Here is a 21,463-nt window from a genome sequence, read left to right as displayed (position 1 = left end):
CATCTGTTTCATATTTGGATATTTTACTTAAAAAAGACGTTAATGGTAATCTAACAACCAAGCTTTATGATAAACATAATGACTTTAACTTTTCAATCGTCAGCTTCCCTTATACCTATGCAGCAATATACCTTCATCACCTGCATACGGGGTATGTATCTCTCAGTTGATTCGATACGCAAGAGCATGCTCGACGTATGTACAATTTCCAAAACGAGGTAAGTTATTGACAAACAAGTTGATGAAACAAGAATATCAACTGTCTCGTTTAAAGTCATCATTTCGTAAGTTCTATGGTCGATACAATGACCTTGTCAGCAAATACAATTTATCATTGAGTCAAATGCTGACTGACGTTTTTCATACTATCTGTTAGGCCATTATTTACACACTGAATTGTCGACGGATTTTTCCGTTATTTCCCGATCATGACAAGGAGCACACGGCGGGTGTGACCAGTCGGCAGGGGATGCTCATTCCTCCATGGCACCTGATCCCACCTCTGATGTTTTGGAGGTCCGTGTTTGCTCTGCTCCTATTCTGTAATGTTTAATGGACTTTTGAGCTTGAATACTGTTTGTTATTTCCATGTATTTCATCATTCAATATTTGACAGTAATCGTCTTTCATAATTAACCAAACTGAAGTCTACAGTAGATATGCCAGAAATCGTTCTCCTCTTTTCATTCTGTCTGTTTAATTAAATTAAGTAGGATTAATCTGAACGTCAAGATTCATTCAAAATCATTTCATTTTTTAAACTGTTTTTCATTTCAGAAGTTCACAGAGATTCATTCTTTCATTAGGGAATAGTTGCACTTGCATTTCCAACAGGCTTGGTCGTTCATGTTGTTATAGGCACGCTTTACAATTCACCTTTTCAGCTTAAAATTTAGAATTGACACAGCTCCTAGATGTTTCACGTACGGTGAAACTGATAAACTTTATCTAGTAAAAGTTGCTACATGAATACATGTGGTTGTTTGTAAAACCCTTCAGGTAATATTGCCAATATTTTATTAAATTCGATGATTTGACACATTGGTGCACAGGCAGTGTACTTCAGGATACAAAACACTATGTCAGTATATCAATGTTTTCATTTAATAAACAAAAATAAAGGATTTTAAAACTATGACAAAAAGGTTTGATTTGCTTGGAGAGATTATTTTTTTGTCTAGCATTTAGATACTGGTTTTTCTTGTCCTAATACATAACCATACATTCACAGATATGCAAGATTCTTTTTGGGGTCAAAAATCAAACACACGAAAATAGAGGGGAAGTAATAATTGATTTGATTAACAGTGTATTAAAAATCGCGATGTTTTCTTTCATATCGTTGGGTAGAAGAATAAAATAATATTTCAGTTGTTTTACAAACAATAACACATTTAATTTGCTGTTTGAGTTTGCACTCTTATAATAATAAGGTTAAAGTTCATATAATATATATACTACGAAATTGATACTTCATTTTTTTCTTGCTATATCTATTCAAGTTAGTTGTAGATCAAGGTTTCAGAACTTTCATTTTGACAGGAGAAAGGCCAACAAATCCATTTCAGTTCAGTCCGTGCAAATAACGGACTGTCCAAACTGACCATTGAGATTTGACCTTTGACACGCGTTGTACCACCACCCCTCTACTGAGTAAAGCACAGTTGTGACCACTATCCAGATCATTGTCCCGGTCATTGGTTGTAAATTTTATTCCATCGCCGCACTCCGTGCAACTTCCGGTAGAGGTGAAAGGATCTCCTGTTTGGAAGAATATATTTAAACTTGCATATCATCTTGGATTGTTTTACGCCAAAATGATTGAGATGGGATATTTGGACTTTTTCTGTAACGAAAACAGGAGGAGTAGACTATATGTAAATCATCTCATCTAAAATTTTCAGATTATCAAACACCTTGAATTCTTTTATCCCATGAGAGTTTGTTCATTTGTTTCTTTGTTTGTTTAACGTCCGTTTGAGAGTTATTACTCATACTTAAGACGCCATCACTTGCCGCTGTAGTCGGCACTAATAACTTTTGGACAATGAGGGATCTTTTCACATATAGCTATACGGGACGTTGGTTTACACGGTCTCATCCGAAACTCCCTTTGTCCTGTAGTTTAAATCGAAACTGCGACGTAAGGATCAAATCTTTTCTCCACGAGCTCTAACCACTACATCACGCGGGCGTGTAAAGTTCATTTGTACAATCTATATGCTGGTATAAAGTTACACATTCCTCTTATTTCTGTAAAATGATCCTTGGAAAATCTATACTACAGGGAATTAAAATTAAACATATCATACACCTTTATGAATCTACTTTATTATCACGTTCTCTCATTATCTTTCATCGTATTATTATTAAAATACTTAGATTATTAACAACAAAGAGATTTATCAACATCTCCGTTCCAGTAATTATTAAATGCCGTTTTCCTTATATCTACGAGATAAACAAGACACTGTGCATATAATCTTTAAGCAAAAGCTAAACACGTACCGACTGAATGCAATCTTTAAGCTTTTTAAATTTACATCTATTTTCGTCAATAGATGTTGGTTATGCTCAGCTAAAAAAACGAAGTAAACTACCGGTATTGACCTGTCGACAGGGGATGATTACTCTTTGATGGTACCTGAGACCGCCTCTTTTGTTTAAAAGGTCCTTGTTTGCTCTGTGTCCGATTTGTATTGTTATTCAAACAAGGGAGGAAGTGGAACTCCCTAATTTTTTTAAACAAGAACGCCTAAGATAAAATAATTTTAAAGGTTTATTAGGTCATGGACTGGTTTTCTTATTTACCAGTCATGCAGTTAATTCAAACTTTCCTTAAGAATGCAACTTTTTTTCGTTTGCCCAATCATGTCAAGGAGCATATAGCGAGTGTGGTTGGTCAACAGGGAATGCCTACTCAATGGCACCTGATCCCACTTCTGATGTTTTTAGAGGTCCGTATTTTGCTCAACTCTCAATTTGTATAGCTTCAATGGACGGTTTGGATTCTTTGCTGTTTGTTACCTTCATATTACATTAAATTAGACCTTTGCTTCACCTTTCGAAAGGCACAGTACTTTATCAATTAACAAAGAAGGTCATATTGTCAAAAGTATCTCTAAAATATTGTGGTCTTCACTTCAACATTTAGATATATCGACGACGTATTATCAATTAACAATATCCATTTCCATTCTTACGTTGATTCGATATATCTCAGTGATTATTATCATGCATCTCTATGTTATACTTTTTTTTATTTTCCTTTCAGTAAGACCGAAAATTCCGGAAATTGCCAAGATTCCAAATACAAAGGAGAACGATCAGATAATGGTCACGTGTTCATCTTCCTGGGGTCGTCCTCCTGCATCACTATGGTGGATATTCCGGGAAACATACTTAAAATCAACGTTTGTTTCCTCTACAATCGACTCTTTAACTCAAACGTACACTGTGGATGCTACGTTAAACATTACAGTAAACAAAGAAGACTACGGAAAGACCATCATATGTATGGCAAATAACTCACTTGTACCAACTGGTTTTCAGTCATCCCAGAGGCTGACGGTGGTCTGTAAGCTGTCATTTAAAAACACTTATTACGATTACCATAAATAAGGTCTTACAAAATGTAACGTTTTGTTTCAGGTCCACATTTTTCAAATATTTATGAAAACTTCCTCTATCAAACCGGTTCTGAGTTGTTTACTGAAACTTTGCCAGTTTTACATATCTATGACTTACATTAACTCAATCAAAATCTACCATACATTGCTTCTCCTTTGTCTAATAATAAGATTGCAAACACATAAGTGATGTAAGATAAACAACTCTGCACCCTTAAGGCGTACTTCCAAATATCAATGGTATCGATATAGATGTACAGGAAAAGACTTTTTACATACATACTAAAGAAATAAAAATACCAAAACACAAATACCATTTCACACACACACACACACACACCCTCACACACACAAGGAAACTTTCAGTACAAATCTGGAACAAATATTGAATGAGATGTAGCTGCAACTTCACAAAATTTTCACATGTACATGTAGTAATATTTTTATGATCTTTGTGGAGTGTACATTACAAAAACATGGATTCAGCTGATAGTAGTTGATTTTCTTTTAATACCTATCTTTTTAGTTATGCAATTCAGAGGTTCATGTACAGTTGCAGATGGCACACAATAAACTGATATGATAAATGTCATCAAGATTATTATCTTTAATCTATACAGTGATAAATTTCAGAGCAGATATTTGATTTTTTTTACTTGACTGTTTATCAACTGCGCAACAAACAGATTATCATTTGTATCTGTATACAGTCCCTGTGGTTCACTCAGTCCACAGTCTATGTATCGGAGGAATTGTCCATCCTGGTCTATGATGTGGACACAGCCATTGATATCATCAGCGGTAAGGATGTGACTCTGACTGTCTGTAGTGATTCCTAGTGGATTGAATGCCTTTTTCTTTGGGGAAGGATAATGTCCATAGTACCTGAATCTCAGTTTCCCGGCCTGATTGACCACAACTACAGCTCTAGCATCACAGTCAGCAACACAAATATCCAGATTTCTATTCTCTGAGATGTTCTTATCTATAATAAAAGCATTAAAACTCTTTGATGAATAGAGAGGTTTACCTTTATCATCATGTTGAATGGTTTGTTTCTCTTTGGAGCCAGAATAACGGACAACTTTTGATTCTCTACATGTACCATCACCATGAAAATAATACATATCATTATTCATGGTTACCAGAAGGTCACCGGAGGAGGTACTACAGACACCAAAAGGTCTCCAGTTATTGCCAGGTCTGATCACCTCCTTCTCTATCTTCTTACTCTTCACAATGGTCACAGTTCCATTATGGTAGTCAGTATAAACTAGATCTCCATCTTGTGTCACTGCTATGGCTGTCGGGCTTTCTCCTGACTTGGTTGTGATTGAATTGAGAAGTGATCCCTGGTTGATGCTGAACAGTTTCATGGTGCTGTCATTTCCATTTCCTTTTGTCCAGATTTCTTCATCATTCAGACAGGCCACATCGTTAAGGATTCCATACTCAGTGTTTATGGTGGTGACAGTCTCTGGTTCATCAAGCAGCAGTTTGACTGGAGGAGAGGATCGAGTTTCTGGTGATTTCTGTGTTGTCTTCATGCTGTAGCCATGTTTATCTGATGTAGGAGAATCTATTGATAAGGCTCCAAACAGTTTATCCAGTTTTTTTCCTTCGATTTTTCCTGCAATGAATTTGGGTAAAGCTGGTGCAATTTTTTGTGGAAGATTTCTGTATATATTTATCTTAGATGTGACACTTAACTGTTTGGACAAGTCATTAGTGTCTATAGCAATATCAATTGAATCGATCTCATCCTTGATGTCAGAAATGTTCTTGTTTATGTTATTCAGATGTTTCTGCAGAGTTTGTAACTGTGCGTTTTTCATTTCATCAACCTCAGACTGAAGTTTCTTGACAAGTTTGTCAATTTCTCTGTGCCAGTTCTCTCCATGTTTTTTAATGGCTTTTGAGAGATCTCCATATTCCTTTTCTAACTGACTCATTCTGTTTTGTACCTCAGAGGCAATGTTCTGATAAGTTGGATAAATTGTCTCATTTAATTCAATCTGTTCTTTGATGAATTTAGCCTTTTTTTCAGCCACAATTTGTAAGATTTCTGATACTTTATGACCAAGATGTTGATCAGTTGCAATGCACTTTGTACATACAGGAATGTCACATAAGTTACAGTACATTGTATTTTCCCTTTTATTATGTTTTTTACATCTGGGGTAGAGGGGAATGGATTTCCTTGCCTGAAATTTGACAACTTTATGTTCATTGGATTCACCTGTTGAGATATGTTCTCCCACACAGGCCTTACACAGGTTGACAAGACATGTAGCACAGTGCATCTGTACTACAGCGGTCTCACAAAAGTCACATCTCATTACGTCCTGGGCAGTGGTACGGGGATCCATGATTAAATTTGTGACTCTGAAGTATAAATAGATATAAATAGAGTTGAGAGTGTGTACAAGTTATTGAGTAAGATGACAACAAAAATCCGAGATATTATACAATTCCCTACAAGTATTAAATAATTGATTCTTTTGGAATTAAACTCAGTACAATTCAAGAATAATTATGTGTCTTGTATAAATGTTTGGAAAATGATGGAATTATATGGAGAATTCTATTGTCAGTTTGTACATATAGCAGGTTGTTTTTGATTCACAAATTTATTTAAACAATAAAATGCTTTCTTTGGTTGTAAGTACGGGAATTAATGTCGCAGCTATTGCAGAAAAAAAACATAACCCGCGTAAGCGGGTTATGTAAATTTTTTCTGCAATAGCTGCGATGATAATTCCCGTACTAACTACCAAGGAAAGACATTTTATTGTTTATATTTATATCTGTATAAATAATCGTTTAAAGTAGGATTTAAAAGATTGATTATTGTACTATTGATATGTACGTCATTGTACGTTTCATTGATGGAGGAGCCACTGATCAAGAAATTCGTACAGGTGATATGCCTAGTGTTGTTCACGAACTGATAAACGGCAATGATTTACTTTTGAAATAAAGTAGAAAATATTCAGTGGATGTAAATATATGTTTATTAAGTGACTCTACAAAAACTTTATGGTCCCATAAATACCGGGTAACCCTTTACTAGTAAAAATGTACATTGTCTGAAAGAGTGCTTTGAAACAAGGGAAAATATTTGAATATTTGAATTTACAGTAACCTTCACAGTAACAGTACGTGTTGGTTGTAATATCTATATGATATCTATATAACAGAGTTGTTCATATATCTACTGCCAGCGTAAGATTTCAATTGTGCAGATTAAGCTTTTTCATGAAAATGATATGAAAGATTAAAAGACAGATTTACAGACTAAGTTTATTCAGAAAAGTGTCATTGAGATAGGGTCAGATGTCTGTATTTTAAGAGGTGAACTCAAAAAACATCGTGTTTTATAAATTAATTGATTTTCCTTATTGTTAGCAAAATGTCTTAGCAATGCAATGTTGGAAAATTATACTTATCGAGGTAAACATAAAAATTATGAACTCATCCAAACATTACCTGAAGTGAGATGGTAATGGCTGCCAATTTGTTTATGGATTTTGTATCCAGGTCACATGGCCTGGTTACCTGTGTTATCTACCTGTCATGTATTTATACTTGGGGATTTAATTTCATCTCTTTGAATCTGTGAAACATGGCTTACTGCATACCTTCTGATGTTTAATTATAAAGAAGACCGTAAAAATTGTCAAATGACCAGCTTTCTAACCCTGGCAACCTCCAGCTGTCCAACCACACACACACACACACACACACACACACACACACACACACACACACACACAAAATAGATTTTCCACTGTTGCAGTTTTTCATTGTTATATATAATATTTGATATATTATACAGTCATGTATTTATCCTTTTTTCCTGTTTAAGAATTTCTGAGCTGGATTTTTTGAGCGGATATCAACACCACCAACCAATCCAACCCCTCCCCGAAAATTCCTGGATCGGCATTTGAATTTATTATTAAATGAATTCTTTTTAAGCTTTTCTTGAAGCTAAAGATACATTGATTAGTCCTCATTTCTAAAGATATGTCAGTTTTCAGTACGATTTTCAGTTTTCAGAAGGATCTGTTTTATATCATTTCAATTGTATTGCTGTCGCCCGCTCGGCGAAGTGGTTGGAGCGTTTTCTTTTGAGTCGCGGAGTAAGGAGTTGATCCTTACGCGCGGGTTCGAATCCCACTACGGGACGTGGAGACCAGTACTTTGGATGAGACCGTATAAACCGAGGTGACAAACATAACATTGGTACACTGAACGTACTATGACTTTTTTCTTTGGTAAAATATTAATCTTTTGCACTTTGTTTGCAAGGGAGATTTATTGTTGCCTCGGTAACAAATGATACAAAGTTCGATACTCTTCTCCATTCTTAATATATACGATCATTAACATAATTGGACAATTTTTTTCAAGATATACGAGAAGCTCTCTCAGTTGAATCCTCTTTACTGATGGTTAACACGTTAACACGTAAATACTTATTAAGATATATGTTGTTTGTTGTTTGCTGAAAGTTGTTACTATGGGTATACTTCACATGTATTACATTTTTATTACATTTTGTTAAATTGCAATTTTATGACAAATTTAAATAAGCTTTTACAACTGTAAAAAGGTGGGGGGTGGGGGGAGATACCCGAACAAAAATGTACACATGCATCAGAAGTTTTTTTAAACAGAGAATAAACATAATTAAACATATATAAATAAAAGACTCCAAACGTGAAAAATCTATTTTGTGATTGTCTGTGTGTGTTTTGTGTATAAGAGTAATCTCGTTATTAATTCTAATCTTGTCAGACGTACAAGCCTCAATGAAGGTCTTTTGTACGACTTATTATCTTGTAATAATAACAACTTACTATATGTTTTTCGTACGGCTAAGTATCGCATTCGTGTAGCTAGAGCATACGGAAACGTATGACGTCCTCGTGATGTTTCGTAATACCTAAAAATGTTTGAGGAACTTATTAACTTTTAATTACGACTTATTATCTCGTTATCACTGCTTAGTATCTCGTACGTACGACTTAGTATCTCGTTACTACGACTTATTATGTCGTTCGTACGAATTAGTATCTCGTTACTACTACGTACGATATAGCAAAAAAAAACTTCAGCTGGCATCTTTACGCTTCCGTATATTGTATAAAAGAAAAGCACAAAAAGTGTTCTGTTGACAAAAACATTATAAAGTTTGTTTCTATCGCAGTTGGAAGGACGTGCAAATGCTATTTAGAGGGATCAAATCTAAAAATAATATGTCTTAATGCTTTTGATATTCAGGTGATCGTCAAAGCCTACGAACGTCATGTACTGTGGAGTCATTAGATTTTGCGGTGGCTCAATTTTCATGGAATTCGTGGGTACCTCTCATCCACGAATTAAGATCTTCCAGGAATTAATAAACTAGGGATACAAAGTCATATTTCATTCTGTACGTCCCCACGAATCTTAAAAATTTAAGCAATCCACGAAAATTGGCCCCCATCAATTTTAATTTTTCCGCAGTATATGCATGTACATGTATAATTTTTTTTCAGAATGTCTTCTTCAGATTCCCCATGTATATCATTTCGAGAAGAAGGAAATAAAGCATACACGTAAAACGTCAGCAAGTATTCAAGGCCTTAATCCAACTATTCAAGCCGAGAGACTGAAAACAGCAAGGAATTTGTACTATAGGTATGTTTAGAAATACAGTTTAATGCAAATACATATGTACCCGAGTCGCAAAATTAAAAATTCGGAAAAAAAAAAATTAAAAAGTAAATTTGTCATAAATTTGTGGAGACGAACAAGGATTTATATAAATATATATATATATATATATATATATATATATATATATATATATATATATATATATATATATATATATATATATATATATATATATATATATATATATATATATATATATATCCAAAATTGAAATAAAGTCTCAGTAATCGGATTACAATATTAAACAAATATAAAAAGAAAACACAAGAATCCTCCGTAAAGCTTTAGCGCTTTCATTAAAAATCTTCAGAAGCTTTACATTACAAAAATGTATACAACGGTAACATAGTAACAATGATTATGACGTTAAACTAAGCGGAACGTTTAATGTCTATATTGTGACGTCATAGATAAAATACTGCAATGATGATGAAAAAGTTCGGGAAAATCATAGGTAGTTTATAAGAGACTATTAAGTTTTGGCTTTAGAATACAAATAAAATGTTTTTCTTTTTCCCGTCTCTGGATATCACTGGCACATCTGAGTTTATAAAAAGGGAAAATGTTAAATCGTTTTTTTCCACAAGTTTCGAGGTGTGCACTTAACTGGATTTGTCTATATTCAGGTGTACTGATGTGTTGCTTATGTACACGTACACGGGCACGGAGACTGTTGCCAGTTTCACCAATATAATATTCTTTGCATCCAGGACATATGATGGCGTATATGACATCTTTCGTATCACATGACATGTTGGCATTAACTTTAAATTCACGCCCGTTAAAACTATAACTCGTCCCTTCTGTAATGTAGTCACATGTGCCGCAGCGAGGGTCCGTACACTTTGACACTGTATAATTATGGTCAGCGAATTGGGAGGAACAAAGTATTCTCTTAAGGTTTTTGGGCTGACGTTTACTGCTGATAAAACGACAGTTTTTGTATGTAGTTTTCGTTTGTTCATCCTCTCTAAGTAAGCTATTTAATTCATAAACAATTGAATTGATGTTTTTATTTCTCGGATTGTACGTGTGAACAAAGGGTATAGTTTCTCCGTCCTTCGCTCGTCGTGTGTTTGAAAGTAATTGTGTTCTATCACACTCCTTGGCTTTCATAATACTATTATCTACCAGTTGCTCTGGGTATTTTTGGCTCAATAAATACAATTTTAATTCCTCCAAACGGATATCCCTCGTATTAATATTGCTCACAATGGTACAGATCCTTCTTGCGAGATTATATGGTATAGCCGTTTTAGTATGGTGGGGATGGCACGATCCGAAATGCAGATATTGGTGTGTATCTGTCGGCTTATAGTATATATCCGTATTTAACCTGGTATTATCTTTTGATATAAGAACATCGAGAAATGGCATTTGCGTATCATCTGTTTCCATCGTGAATTTGATATCCGAGTTCATTTGGTTTAGTAGATCGTAAAACTCCGATAATTTGTCGACATCATCATCCCATAAGATAAAACAGTCGTCTAAAAATCTTTTCCATTTAGACTGTATATTATTTGCAGATTCTATTCCCCACAACGAACATAATTGTTCATGTAACTTATGTTCTAAATAACCTAAGGTTAATGTTGCATAGGTAGGTGCAACTTTCGTCCCCATTGCAGTTCCCTTAGTTTGAAGGTAATGATGGTCAGAAAAAGCAAATGAATTGTTTTCTAGAACTAATTTAAGTGCTTCTAAAATAAAATTCTGTTGGAATCTGTCATTTAGTATATCGGGATAACTTTCCATCCAAAATTTTACAGCTTCCAATCCTAATTCTGTAGGAATATTAGTATATAAACTAACGACATCAAAAGTGACAAGTTTTGTGTTACAGGTGATCTGAGTAGGTAAATGATTTATGAAATCCAGATCGTCTCTTACAAAGCTGGGTACTTTTTGACAATATGGTTTTAAAATTATATCCAATAAGTGACTCAGTCTTTGTGTTGATGAGTTTGGTCCTCCTACAATGGGTCTGAAGCATAAATCACCTGGATCAAGACACGTAATACATACACTATTTTGATTTGCTATGGCGTCCTTAATAATTTTAGACTTAATAATAATCCTACAGTTACAGGGGATTTCCCTACGGAAAATGCGCCTGAACCATCGTTTTCTAAAGGAATAAAATCATTTTCGGGAAAACGAAAAACCGCAAATAAGAATCAATACGAGAATTCTGAATCCAGAAGTAAATCTTCTCGTAGTGCTTTTCCACAAAATCAACAGATTCCTAAGTACCACAAAGGCATAAAAAGACGGAATCAGGGCAATAACAGACAAAATGAAAATTACCGAGGATACATGTACGTTAGAAGTAGGCGTCCACCAAACTTTTACAGAAACGAAAGAACTACGTATATTGGAAGAGGGGTACGCAATTATTTTTTAGGAGGAGGCAAAATGAACCAAGGCCAAAGATACAAGAACCAATTACCACAATTGTTAACAACAACAATTCCAGGGGTGCACCCAGGAATGTAATTAAAATAGAACCAAAAGTATTTAATCTTTCCGACAGACATCTGACGGATTCCGAAATCAAATTACTGTCTAAGGGTCTTAAATACATCCCTACACCTCATGTAAATAATCAAGAGCTTAAAACGGATATTAAAGCCTATACTCGACGACTCAGGCTATATGAATATTTTCATGAAAGTGATACCAATGAATCTGATTCCGAGTCTCAAGAAGCAGAACAAATAGACCTGGTAAGAAACAAATCTAAGTTTAATCCAAAACGAGGAAGAAATCGAACTTTGGATGCCGTTTGCGACACATTAGAAAATATTCATTTTCCAAACAAACCCAGAAATATCAAACCCAACCTTTCTAAGGAAGAGGAAAAAGCTCTTAAAAGCCTATGCGATGACCCTACTATCATTATTAAAGAGACTGATAAAGGAGGTGGAGTTGTGTTAATGAATAAGGATTTTTACAAAAATAAAATCTTACAAATGTTACAAGACAACAACTTTTATGAAAGACTGCACAATTGTCATGAGAAGAAAACAATTACTAAAATAAAAAAGCTGGTATATGGACCACTATCGGAAGGTTTAACAGATAAAGAACAGGACTACCTGACAAACTTTGAATTCCGAGAGAGCCAATTCTGTGGTTTACCTAAAGTTCACAAGTCTAAAATTATTAAGGACGCCATAGCAAATCAAAATAGTGTATGTATTACGTGTCTTGATCCAGGTGATTTATGCTTCAGACCCATTGTAGGAGGACCAAACTCATCAACACAAAGACTGAGTCACTTATTGGATATAATTTTAAAACCATATTGTCAAAAAGTACCCAGCTTTGTAAGAGACGATCTGGATTTCATAAATCATTTACCTACTCAGATCACCTGTAACACAAAACTTGTCACTTTTGATGTCGTTAGTTTATATACTAATATTCCTACAGAATTAGGATTGGAAGCTGTAAAATTTTGGATGGAAAGTTATCCCGATATACTAAATGACAGATTCCAACAGAATTTTATTTTAGAAGCACTTAAATTAGTTCTAGAAAACAATTCATTTGCTTTTTCTGACCATCATTACCTTCAAACTAAGGGAACTGCAATGGGGACGAAAGTCGCACCTACCTATGCAACATTAACCTTAGGTTATTTAGAACATAAGTTACATGAACAATTATGTTCGTTGTGGGGAATAGAATCTGCAAATAATATACAGTCTAAATGGAAAAGATTTTTAGACGACTGTTTTATCTTATGGGATGATGATGTCGACAAATTATCGGAGTTTTACGATCTACTAAACCAAATGAACTCGGATATCAAATTCACGATGGAAACAGATGATACGCAAATGCCATTTCTCGATGTTCTTATATCAAAAGATAATACCAGGTTAAATACGGATATATACTATAAGCCGACAGATACACACCAATATCTGCATTTCGGATCGTGCCATCCCCACCATACTAAAACGGCTATACCATATAATCTCGCAAGAAGGATCTGTACCATTGTGAGCAATATTAATACGAGGGATATCCGTTTGGAGGAATTAAAATTGTATTTATTGAGCCAAAAATACCCAGAGCAACTGGTAGATAATAGTATTATGAAAGCCAAGGAGTGTGATAGAACACAATTACTTTCAAACACACGACGAGCGAAGGACGGAGAAACTATACCCTTTGTTCACACGTACAATCCGAGAAATAAAAACATCAATTCAATTGTTTATGAATTAAATAGCTTACTTAGAGAGGATGAACAAACGAAAACTACATACAAAAACTGTCGTTTTATCAGCAGTAAACGTCAGCCCAAAAACCTTAAGAGAATACTTTGTTCCTCCCAATTCGCTGACCATAATTATACAGTGTCAAAGTGTACGGACCCTCGCTGCGGCACATGTGACTACATTACAGAAGGGACGAGTTATAGTTTTAACGGGCGTGAATTTAAAGTTAATGCCAACATGTCATGTGATACGAAAGATGTCATATACGCCATCATATGTCCTGGATGCAAAGAATATTATATTGGTGAAACTGGCAACAGTCTCCGTGCCCGTGTACGTGTACATAAGCAACACATCAGTACACCTGAATATAGACAAATCCAGTTAAGTGCACACCTCGAAACTTGTGGAAAAAAACGATTTAACATTTTCCCTTTTTATAAACTCAGATGTGCCAGTGATATCCAGAGACGGGAAAAAGAAAAACATTTTATTTGTATTCTAAAGCCAAAACTTAATAGTCTCTTATAAACTACCTATGATTTTCCCGAACTTTTTCATCATCATTGCAGTATTTTATCTATGACGTCACAATATAGACATTAAACGTTCCGCTTAGTTTAACGTCATAATCATTGTTACTATGTTACCGTTGTATACATTTTTGTAATGTAAAGCTTCTGAAGATTTTTAATGAAAGCGCTAAAGCTTTACGGAGGATTCTTGTGTTTTCTTTTTATATTTGTTTAATATATATATATATATATATATATATATATATATATATATATATATATATATATATATATATATATATATATATATATATATATATATATATATATATATTTCTTATAAAACATCGAAGCCATGTTTAGTCATATTGATATGAAAGCATCCTCAGGTAGTGTAGATACAAGTTTGTTCCAATTTCGACCCTTGAGGAAGGATGAGATCACAATATCGATCAAAGTTTTACATGTATAAAGGAACATATAGTAGGAGAAATCTGCTGTTAAGAATATTAGGACTATATTGACTCAGATGAGCGTTTTGCTATGGAACGCCAAATTAACATATATTCAAATATTTGAACCTATCTTCAAATAATTGTACCTATCTTCAAATAATTGAACCTATCTTCAAATGAATTGAAGATAGGTACAATTGAATTAAAAATAGGTACAATTGAATTAAAGATAGGTCTAAATGAATTAAAGATAGGTCTAAATGAATTAAAGATAGGTGTAAATAATTAAACCTAGGTTCAAATAAATTACACCTATCTTTAATGGAATTACACCTATCTTTAATTCCATTGAAGATAGGTTCAATTGAATTATACCTATCTTTAATTCATTTGAAGATAGGTACAATTGATTTAAAGATAGGTACAATTGATTTGAAGATAGGTACAATTGAAACATATCCACAAAGGATTTGAAGATAGGTACAATTCAATTATACCTAGGTTCAATTCATTTTGTGTTATAGGAAATAATGAAAGCTACCTCTATCGACGACTTGAACATGGAGGGAACCGAACAAAGCATTTTTATGGGGAGTAGTTGTTATTGTAGTGTCTTTATAATTAAAGATAGGTTCAATTCAATTGCACCTATCTTTAAATCAATTATCCCTATCTTTAATTCATGGCATATGTACCTATCTTCAAATCAATTGTACCTATCTTCAAATCATTTGTCTTCAAATGAATTAAAGATAGGTATAACTGAATTAAAACTATCTTTAATTCATTTACAGATAGGTACAATTGATTTGAAGATAGGTACAATTGATTTGAAGATAGGTATAATTAATTGAAGATAGGTTCAAATATTTGAATATATGTTAATTTGGCGTTCCATATTTTGCGCATTGGCCTCTTGTTTAAAAATCAATCGAAGCCTTAAGTTGATACTGTATTTGATTTTCGTTTAGTTACCGAGTGGTATATTTCACACTTACCACAGTTAAGAAACAAACAAGGAATTGATGTCTTTGTGTGTGTGAGGGTGTATGTGTGTTAAGCAACAACAAAATGGGTTTCTTTAAATTCCTGTTTACTCGTTCATTACAGAAGTTACTCAGTGAGTGCAAATGAGGATGAGAAGTGTTCAGCAGCAAAATATCTGGCAATCTGTGAGTGGCGATTAGGAAAAATTGGCATCATGAGAAACGAAAAAACCGATTCTGTCCTTCATCAATTTAAAGAAGCCTTAAAGTATTATCAGTATGCATATGTTAAGGGTAGGAGTTCTAAGACTTCAATGTGGATGGAAGATATCACTTCTAAGTATGAGGAGTGTTTCAGAGATTTCGATGAGTACTTAAACGAAAGATCCTTTGAGACCAGAATAAGACACCTATCACAAATTGCAGATTTAATGTCCATTTCCAATATCCTTGCAACGATATATCTCGAGATTATTCAACATCACTTTCACGAAGGGATAAACGCATGGCAAAAAGGAAACGAGTTGATTTGCCAACAACATATGGCACAGTGCCACTTTCCGCTTCATGAGGCTCGCAAACATGGACAGTCTTTGAAAGAAGTTCAAAAAGAACTTGATGTGCTTGAAAACGATGTTCACATGCATTTGAGCATGACGGAATCTTTAAAAGCTCGCAATACAGGTATGATTCTGAACGAAATTGCTACAATAAAAATAGTAATGTATTATCCTCAACTTGCAGTTGTAAAGTGTATTAATTTTTCTTTCTTTAGCTTTTAAAATGGAATTTTCTATTGCTTGTTTTGAAAACTTTTCGGTTAGCTTTTATATACAAGTCCTTTTTATGTTTACAGATGGGTTATTGAGAAGAGTGACAGAAGATTTTGAGACACTGGACATTAATTTAGTGTGAGATATCATTGACTGGTACAGACAGTCAATTTTACTAGCAAAGGAATTGGATGTTGAACAAGAAGCCATCGCTCTAAGTAGAATCGGAAGGGTATATGCAAAGGTTCTCAAATTTAAGCCACAAGCAAAAGAGTACTTCAGACGTGCACTGCAGTTGGCTGCAGCAATGAAACCAAGAGTTTTTGTCCATTGCGGTAATTTTATACCTAAGTTACATCCTTCAGTTCTGTGCTCCTTTTTAATATAGCTTAGAAATATCTCATAAAGCAAGTTGGATTAATAAAAATATGGTCTAGTACAATATCCCCCAAAATAATTGTTTTGGTACAATCATCTTTTAAAAGCGTCAAATAGTCATTAAAAACAGGGGAAAAAAGGTATAAGAAGTATGCATGTTATTATAATGGTATGAAGACGTAGTTAAAATTATATAATAAAATAAGGAAGACATAACCCTAAAGCGTTCCTCTGAGCAACTTGAAAAAAAGGATAAATATGGATGTTGGTTTTAATCAATTATACCTTTATGTGATATGGAATATTCAAATTATACACAAGATGGTAATTTTGGAATAAAAATCTAAGTCTGGGTCAGTAATAATATACCATATTTGATTCGAGTGCATATCCAGGATTGAGTGGTCTGGGCGCTTTATAACGAGGGGTATTGTGACCCCCAAGTTCTCTCAGGGGTCAACGGCAGTGCCACCTGGATGAGATTTGGAGGGTGTGAAGCCATCATAATCTCCTTTGAATATTCTTGTAAAAAAGCATAAAAAGTCTGTGATTTTGATCCTATTATTTGATTTTAAATTTAATCTAATTACATTAATTTAGTGTAAACCAAAGGAATCAACATGTTTACCTACATTATAATATTTGAGGGATGGGAGAGGATCCACCCACGCCTGAACCCCTGCCTGGATTATATTTAAAAATTATACTCTAGTATTCTGTTAAAGTGTACATCTTATATTGTTAGTTAAGTAATTATTTCATGAGAGAGAGAGAGAGAGAGAGAGAGAGAGAGAGAGAGAGAGAGAAAGAGAGAGGTGGAGGAAAGTAATATAAGTTGTCAAATTATTTTATTCGACTAAATCTTTATCTTGTAGACTGGTACAATGAATGCGTTGAAACAATGAAGAAGTACCAAGAAGAAACAATCAGCCATGAACAAGAGGTAAAAGACAAGGAGAGACAAAAGGTAAAGGAAGAAATGAAAGATGAACTTTTAGAAATGGAGAAGAAAAACTCCGGAATGACCAATGTCCAGTTTTTAAGATATATTTACGAAAAATACCCTACTGGAAATACGATGAAAGAGGAAGAAAATTCGGCAAGCATGAAGAAAGCTCTACTGAAGGCAATACTCCATTATCATCCCGACAAAGTTAATACAGAAGAAAAGGGTTTAAAATGGAAGATCTTAACAGAAGAAATAACCAAGTATCTCAATGCAAGATATGAGCCATTGAAATCCACTACTGTGTAATTCGATTGATTAAGGAATGTATATCTACTATAACTTAACATATTTCCCTTTATAATTAACGATTTTTCACTGTTTAAAGATACAGTATTCTTGTAGTAAACTTTTGTTTTCTATAGCTATAAAAAAAAAACCTGATAACAAGTGTCCACTGGCAAACTGAAGAAATATAACTCAGAAAATTTATGTTAGTATATGTTAATAATTTCTGTGTTGAGCTATGCTGCTTTGATTTTTTTCCAGTGTTATAGTTACAAGTCAGAGGATTATTAGATTAGGGTTGTTCTGGTCTCCATAGGAGTAAGACATACTAATAGTAATTTACTTATTTAGTATTTGATTTTTTTCCATAAAATTACATCTAAAATGTATTAGACGATTTAAAACGTGATTGTGAGGCCACGTTTTATACGCGGATTGAAGAATACATCAAATTCCAATTATTAATTATCTTTGTATATCTTGTAAAATCTGTACTTTTGAAATCTATTGAATTCTATTATATACTACTATTATATACAATCTTTACTATTGAATAAATTACAAAACAGCATACATTAATATACAATCTGTGCTTGAACGATTTTCATTTTTAATTGTTACGCTGTAGATAATCCAAAAAAGAAAAATCAACCCTATTAATTGCTTTAATCTTACACATGATATTCAGAAAACAATTCACACATTTAGATCAGAATGTTAGAAACTCTAATTTTCACTTAAAACATTAGTATGCAAGGGGCTTTGATTTAGATTTGTAAGCTTTTTTTGTTCTCTAACTAGAACTATGTGTGATGACTTCACTTTAAACAAATTACGATATAGAGTGAAAAAAAACCCTCAAATCTGTTGGTAAGTTGGATAATTAGGACATGTGTTGTATAAAAGTAAAACCACGACTTTCCCATGTCCATTTTGGGTACAGTAGGAATGATAAATCCAATTATAATTTAAGAAATCAATAATTAGTTTACAAACAAAGATATATAGCGGGTTCCAGTAAATGTTCTATCAAGCCTCTTTTTTTACTTCTCACTAAAATATTATCAGCAGTGACGGAGAAACTTCAGGAATACTGTGCAACAATATATTCGAGAAGTGGTGTAAATCGGATGAGGATACTTAAAAATTCCAAGGAACTTTTGGAAAATTTGAAATCACAATATTTTACCAAAATCAATAACAGCAAAACTTACGACTTTTTAACCTCTATTTACAACCATTCCCCACGATAAATCAAAGTCCAGGCTTTTTTAAAAGAAAAATTGAACTCGTAAATTTACTTACCTTGTCATTGGTCATTTCCAAAATTTACATAAACTACCTTGATCAAGGTATTTGTAATACCTTGATAAAGCTATATAGCTTTATCAAGCTATAAACCTTTATCAGGGTATTGTGCTGGACTTGTAATAGGCGAGTATATACGGAGTAGAAAGAAATATCAAATAAAGTGCATGCATATGCAAAAAGTTAGGGAATTAAGGAAGAGTTAAATAGCTACCCAAGTGATAAGTTAAAAACTGGGTTGGGACAGTTTATGCTTAATGAACCGCGAAGCGGTTTATGAAAAAAGCGTAAACAGTAATTTGTGGGTAGTTTTCATGGGTAGTACATGAGTATTTTTCAAATAAAAAAAATCTCTAAACTATAATTGGATTACTGTATGACTACACGTGTATCTTAAATTGATTATTTTCAACAAACTGGCATCCTATTCTGCAAACCTCACCCAAGGTTGAACGTTTGTATATTTTGAATTTGTGATCATTACCTACAATTAAAAGTAAACGATGGTATTAGTATTTTATATATTAAACAGAATTTCCAAAATAAAGTAACTGACAAGAAATTTGTGATGGGTATGATATACACATTTATCATAAAATTGAAATAATGTCTTCCAAAAAGCAGTCTTTTCTAGGAAAACGAAAGATAAATCAGAAAAACGTTGTTTTTTTTTTAATTGCGCAATTCAACGTCATTTTGACGATACCGATATTGACACCAAAAGTACGCTAATTGCAAGCATTTTTGGCGCATTTCAAACATCTTTTATTCAACACTCACATGCTAAAGCATGTTGTTTTCATAACATGAATAGAAGATTACTCTTCTTACTACATGATTATACATTTGTTAATTCTTCTTGAGAAGGCCTACGTTCTCTCTATCCTTAATTATCTTCTATACTCAACATACTTTACAGTACTTTATTTCAGCTTAAATTGCGGTAATTAACAATAATCACTTTTCAGGCATGCTAAATGATACTGATAATTTAAACTCTATTTTTTTTTTTTTTTTTTTTTTTTTTTTTTGCCATTGCAACTATAAAAATAAGATGTCAGATTAAATAGTGTTTATATTATTCTCAATTTTGCAGAAGATCTGACGCTTTAAATATTGTAATTATTAGAATCATTATAACTTTCGTTTAGATTGTTTGTTTGCTGTTTTACGTCCCATTCGAGAATTTTTCACTCATATAGAGACGTCACCATATATACCGGTGAAGGGCTTCAAATTTTGACCTTTACTCGGCACTCAGGGCCATTGAGCAGTGAGGGATCTTTATCGTGCCAACGGCTGCCGTGACACGGGGACTCGGTTTTTAAGGTCTCATCCAAAGGACCCGCAACTTTCACTTCAAAGTGCCGAGCGCATGGCGGAGGAACAGTTCCTACTCATTTTTTATCGACTTAGGTCAGTCGCGGCCGAGATTCGAACTCACGACCTCCCGATGACGGAGCGAGCGCTCTACCGACTGAGCTACCGTGAACGGTAACTTTCGTTTAGAGAGGGAGATACTATTCTTAAGAAAATTTTCAAATGTTTGTTTCCTATTTATTCCTATACAATCTTTGATTTCCCCCTGAGACCCTACCCTGCCCCAGTGGTCATGATTTGAATCAACTTGAATCCACTCTACATGTATACCTATAATGAAGCTTTCAAATAAATTTCATCTTTTCTGGTCCAGTGGTTCTTGAGAAGATCGATTTTTTGAAGAATGTCAATTAAAATTTTACAAATTATAAAATATCTCCTCTTAGAAGTGGTCGTTTGGAAAGTTTGGAAAGTTTGATTGAAAATGACATAGTGATTCTTGACAAAGAGTCGAAATGTGAAAAGTTTACAGACGGACAGATGGACGACAGATAAAAGGTGATCATGCACTTGTGCTTTTAGCTCAAATGACCTAAAATAACATTGTATATATTAAACATAACAAGGTTATAGTTATAATGTAAGGGTTATAGTTATAGTTTAACCGAAAGATAAAGCCAAAAATCGTAATTCGTTGCGCATTTTACGTCATTTTGACGTTACCGATATTGACACCAATAGCGGTGCGCGTCGTCAAAGCAATTTATCGCATATTAAATATTTTTTTAATATAACAAACACTACAAAATATAAACAAGGAAGTACCAAAGGATAATGGAGAAGACTTCACACAGATCAAGGTCTTTCATTTCTTGTTTATTTTCGTTTCTTCTTCAAGTCTGT

At 33.7% G+C, this 21,463-nt stretch overlaps 2 protein-coding genes across 2 annotated transcripts; one reads left to right on the top strand and one right to left on the bottom strand.

The window, feature by feature from the left end:
- Nucleotides 1-4,258: 4,258 nt before the first annotated feature.
- LOC133195054 (tripartite motif-containing protein 55-like) lies at nucleotides 4,259-5,998 on the bottom strand. Its single transcript, XM_061330937.1, has one exon. The coding sequence runs from the start codon at nucleotides 5,996-5,998 to the stop codon at nucleotides 4,259-4,261; it is 1,740 nt and encodes a 579-aa protein (XP_061186921.1).
- Nucleotides 5,999-9,213: 3,215 nt separating this feature from the next.
- On the top strand, nucleotides 9,214-17,953 carry LOC133195052 (uncharacterized). Its single transcript, XM_061330936.1, has 4 exons — nucleotides 9,214-9,317; nucleotides 15,672-16,231; nucleotides 16,464-16,655; nucleotides 17,574-17,953. The coding sequence occupies exons 2-4, from the start codon at nucleotides 15,763-15,765 to the stop codon at nucleotides 17,951-17,953; spliced, it is 1,041 nt and encodes a 346-aa protein (XP_061186920.1). The 5' UTR covers nucleotides 9,214-9,317; nucleotides 15,672-15,762.
- The last annotated feature ends 3,510 nt before the right edge of the window (nucleotides 17,954-21,463 follow it).

The sequence above is a fragment of the Saccostrea echinata genome, unplaced genomic scaffold, assembly GCF_033153115.1.
Source record: "Saccostrea echinata isolate AGI-Se365-2 ecotype Australia unplaced genomic scaffold, CSIRO_AGI_Sech_v1 ptg000029l, whole genome shotgun sequence".
Classification (NCBI taxonomy): domain Eukaryota; kingdom Metazoa; phylum Mollusca; class Bivalvia; order Ostreida; family Ostreidae; genus Saccostrea; species Saccostrea echinata.
This window is presented reverse-complemented; position numbering and strand designations above follow the sequence as displayed.

Bases quoted from the DNA above. Each gene is read 5' to 3' on its own strand.
- LOC133195054 (XM_061330937.1), bottom strand. From the start codon at position 5,998: ATGGATCCCCGTACCACTGCCCAGGACGTAATGAGATGTGACTTTTGT.
- LOC133195052 (XM_061330936.1), top strand. From the start codon at position 15,763: ATGAGAAACGAAAAAACCGATTCTGTCCTTCATCAATTTAAAGAAGCC. The intron at 16,232-16,463 runs GTATGATTCTGA...ATTTAGTGTGAG, and splicing joins TTTAAAAGCTCGCAATACAG to ATATCATTGACTGGTACAGA. The intron at 16,656-17,573 runs GTAATTTTATAC...TTTATCTTGTAG, and splicing joins AAGAGTTTTTGTCCATTGCG to ACTGGTACAATGAATGCGTT.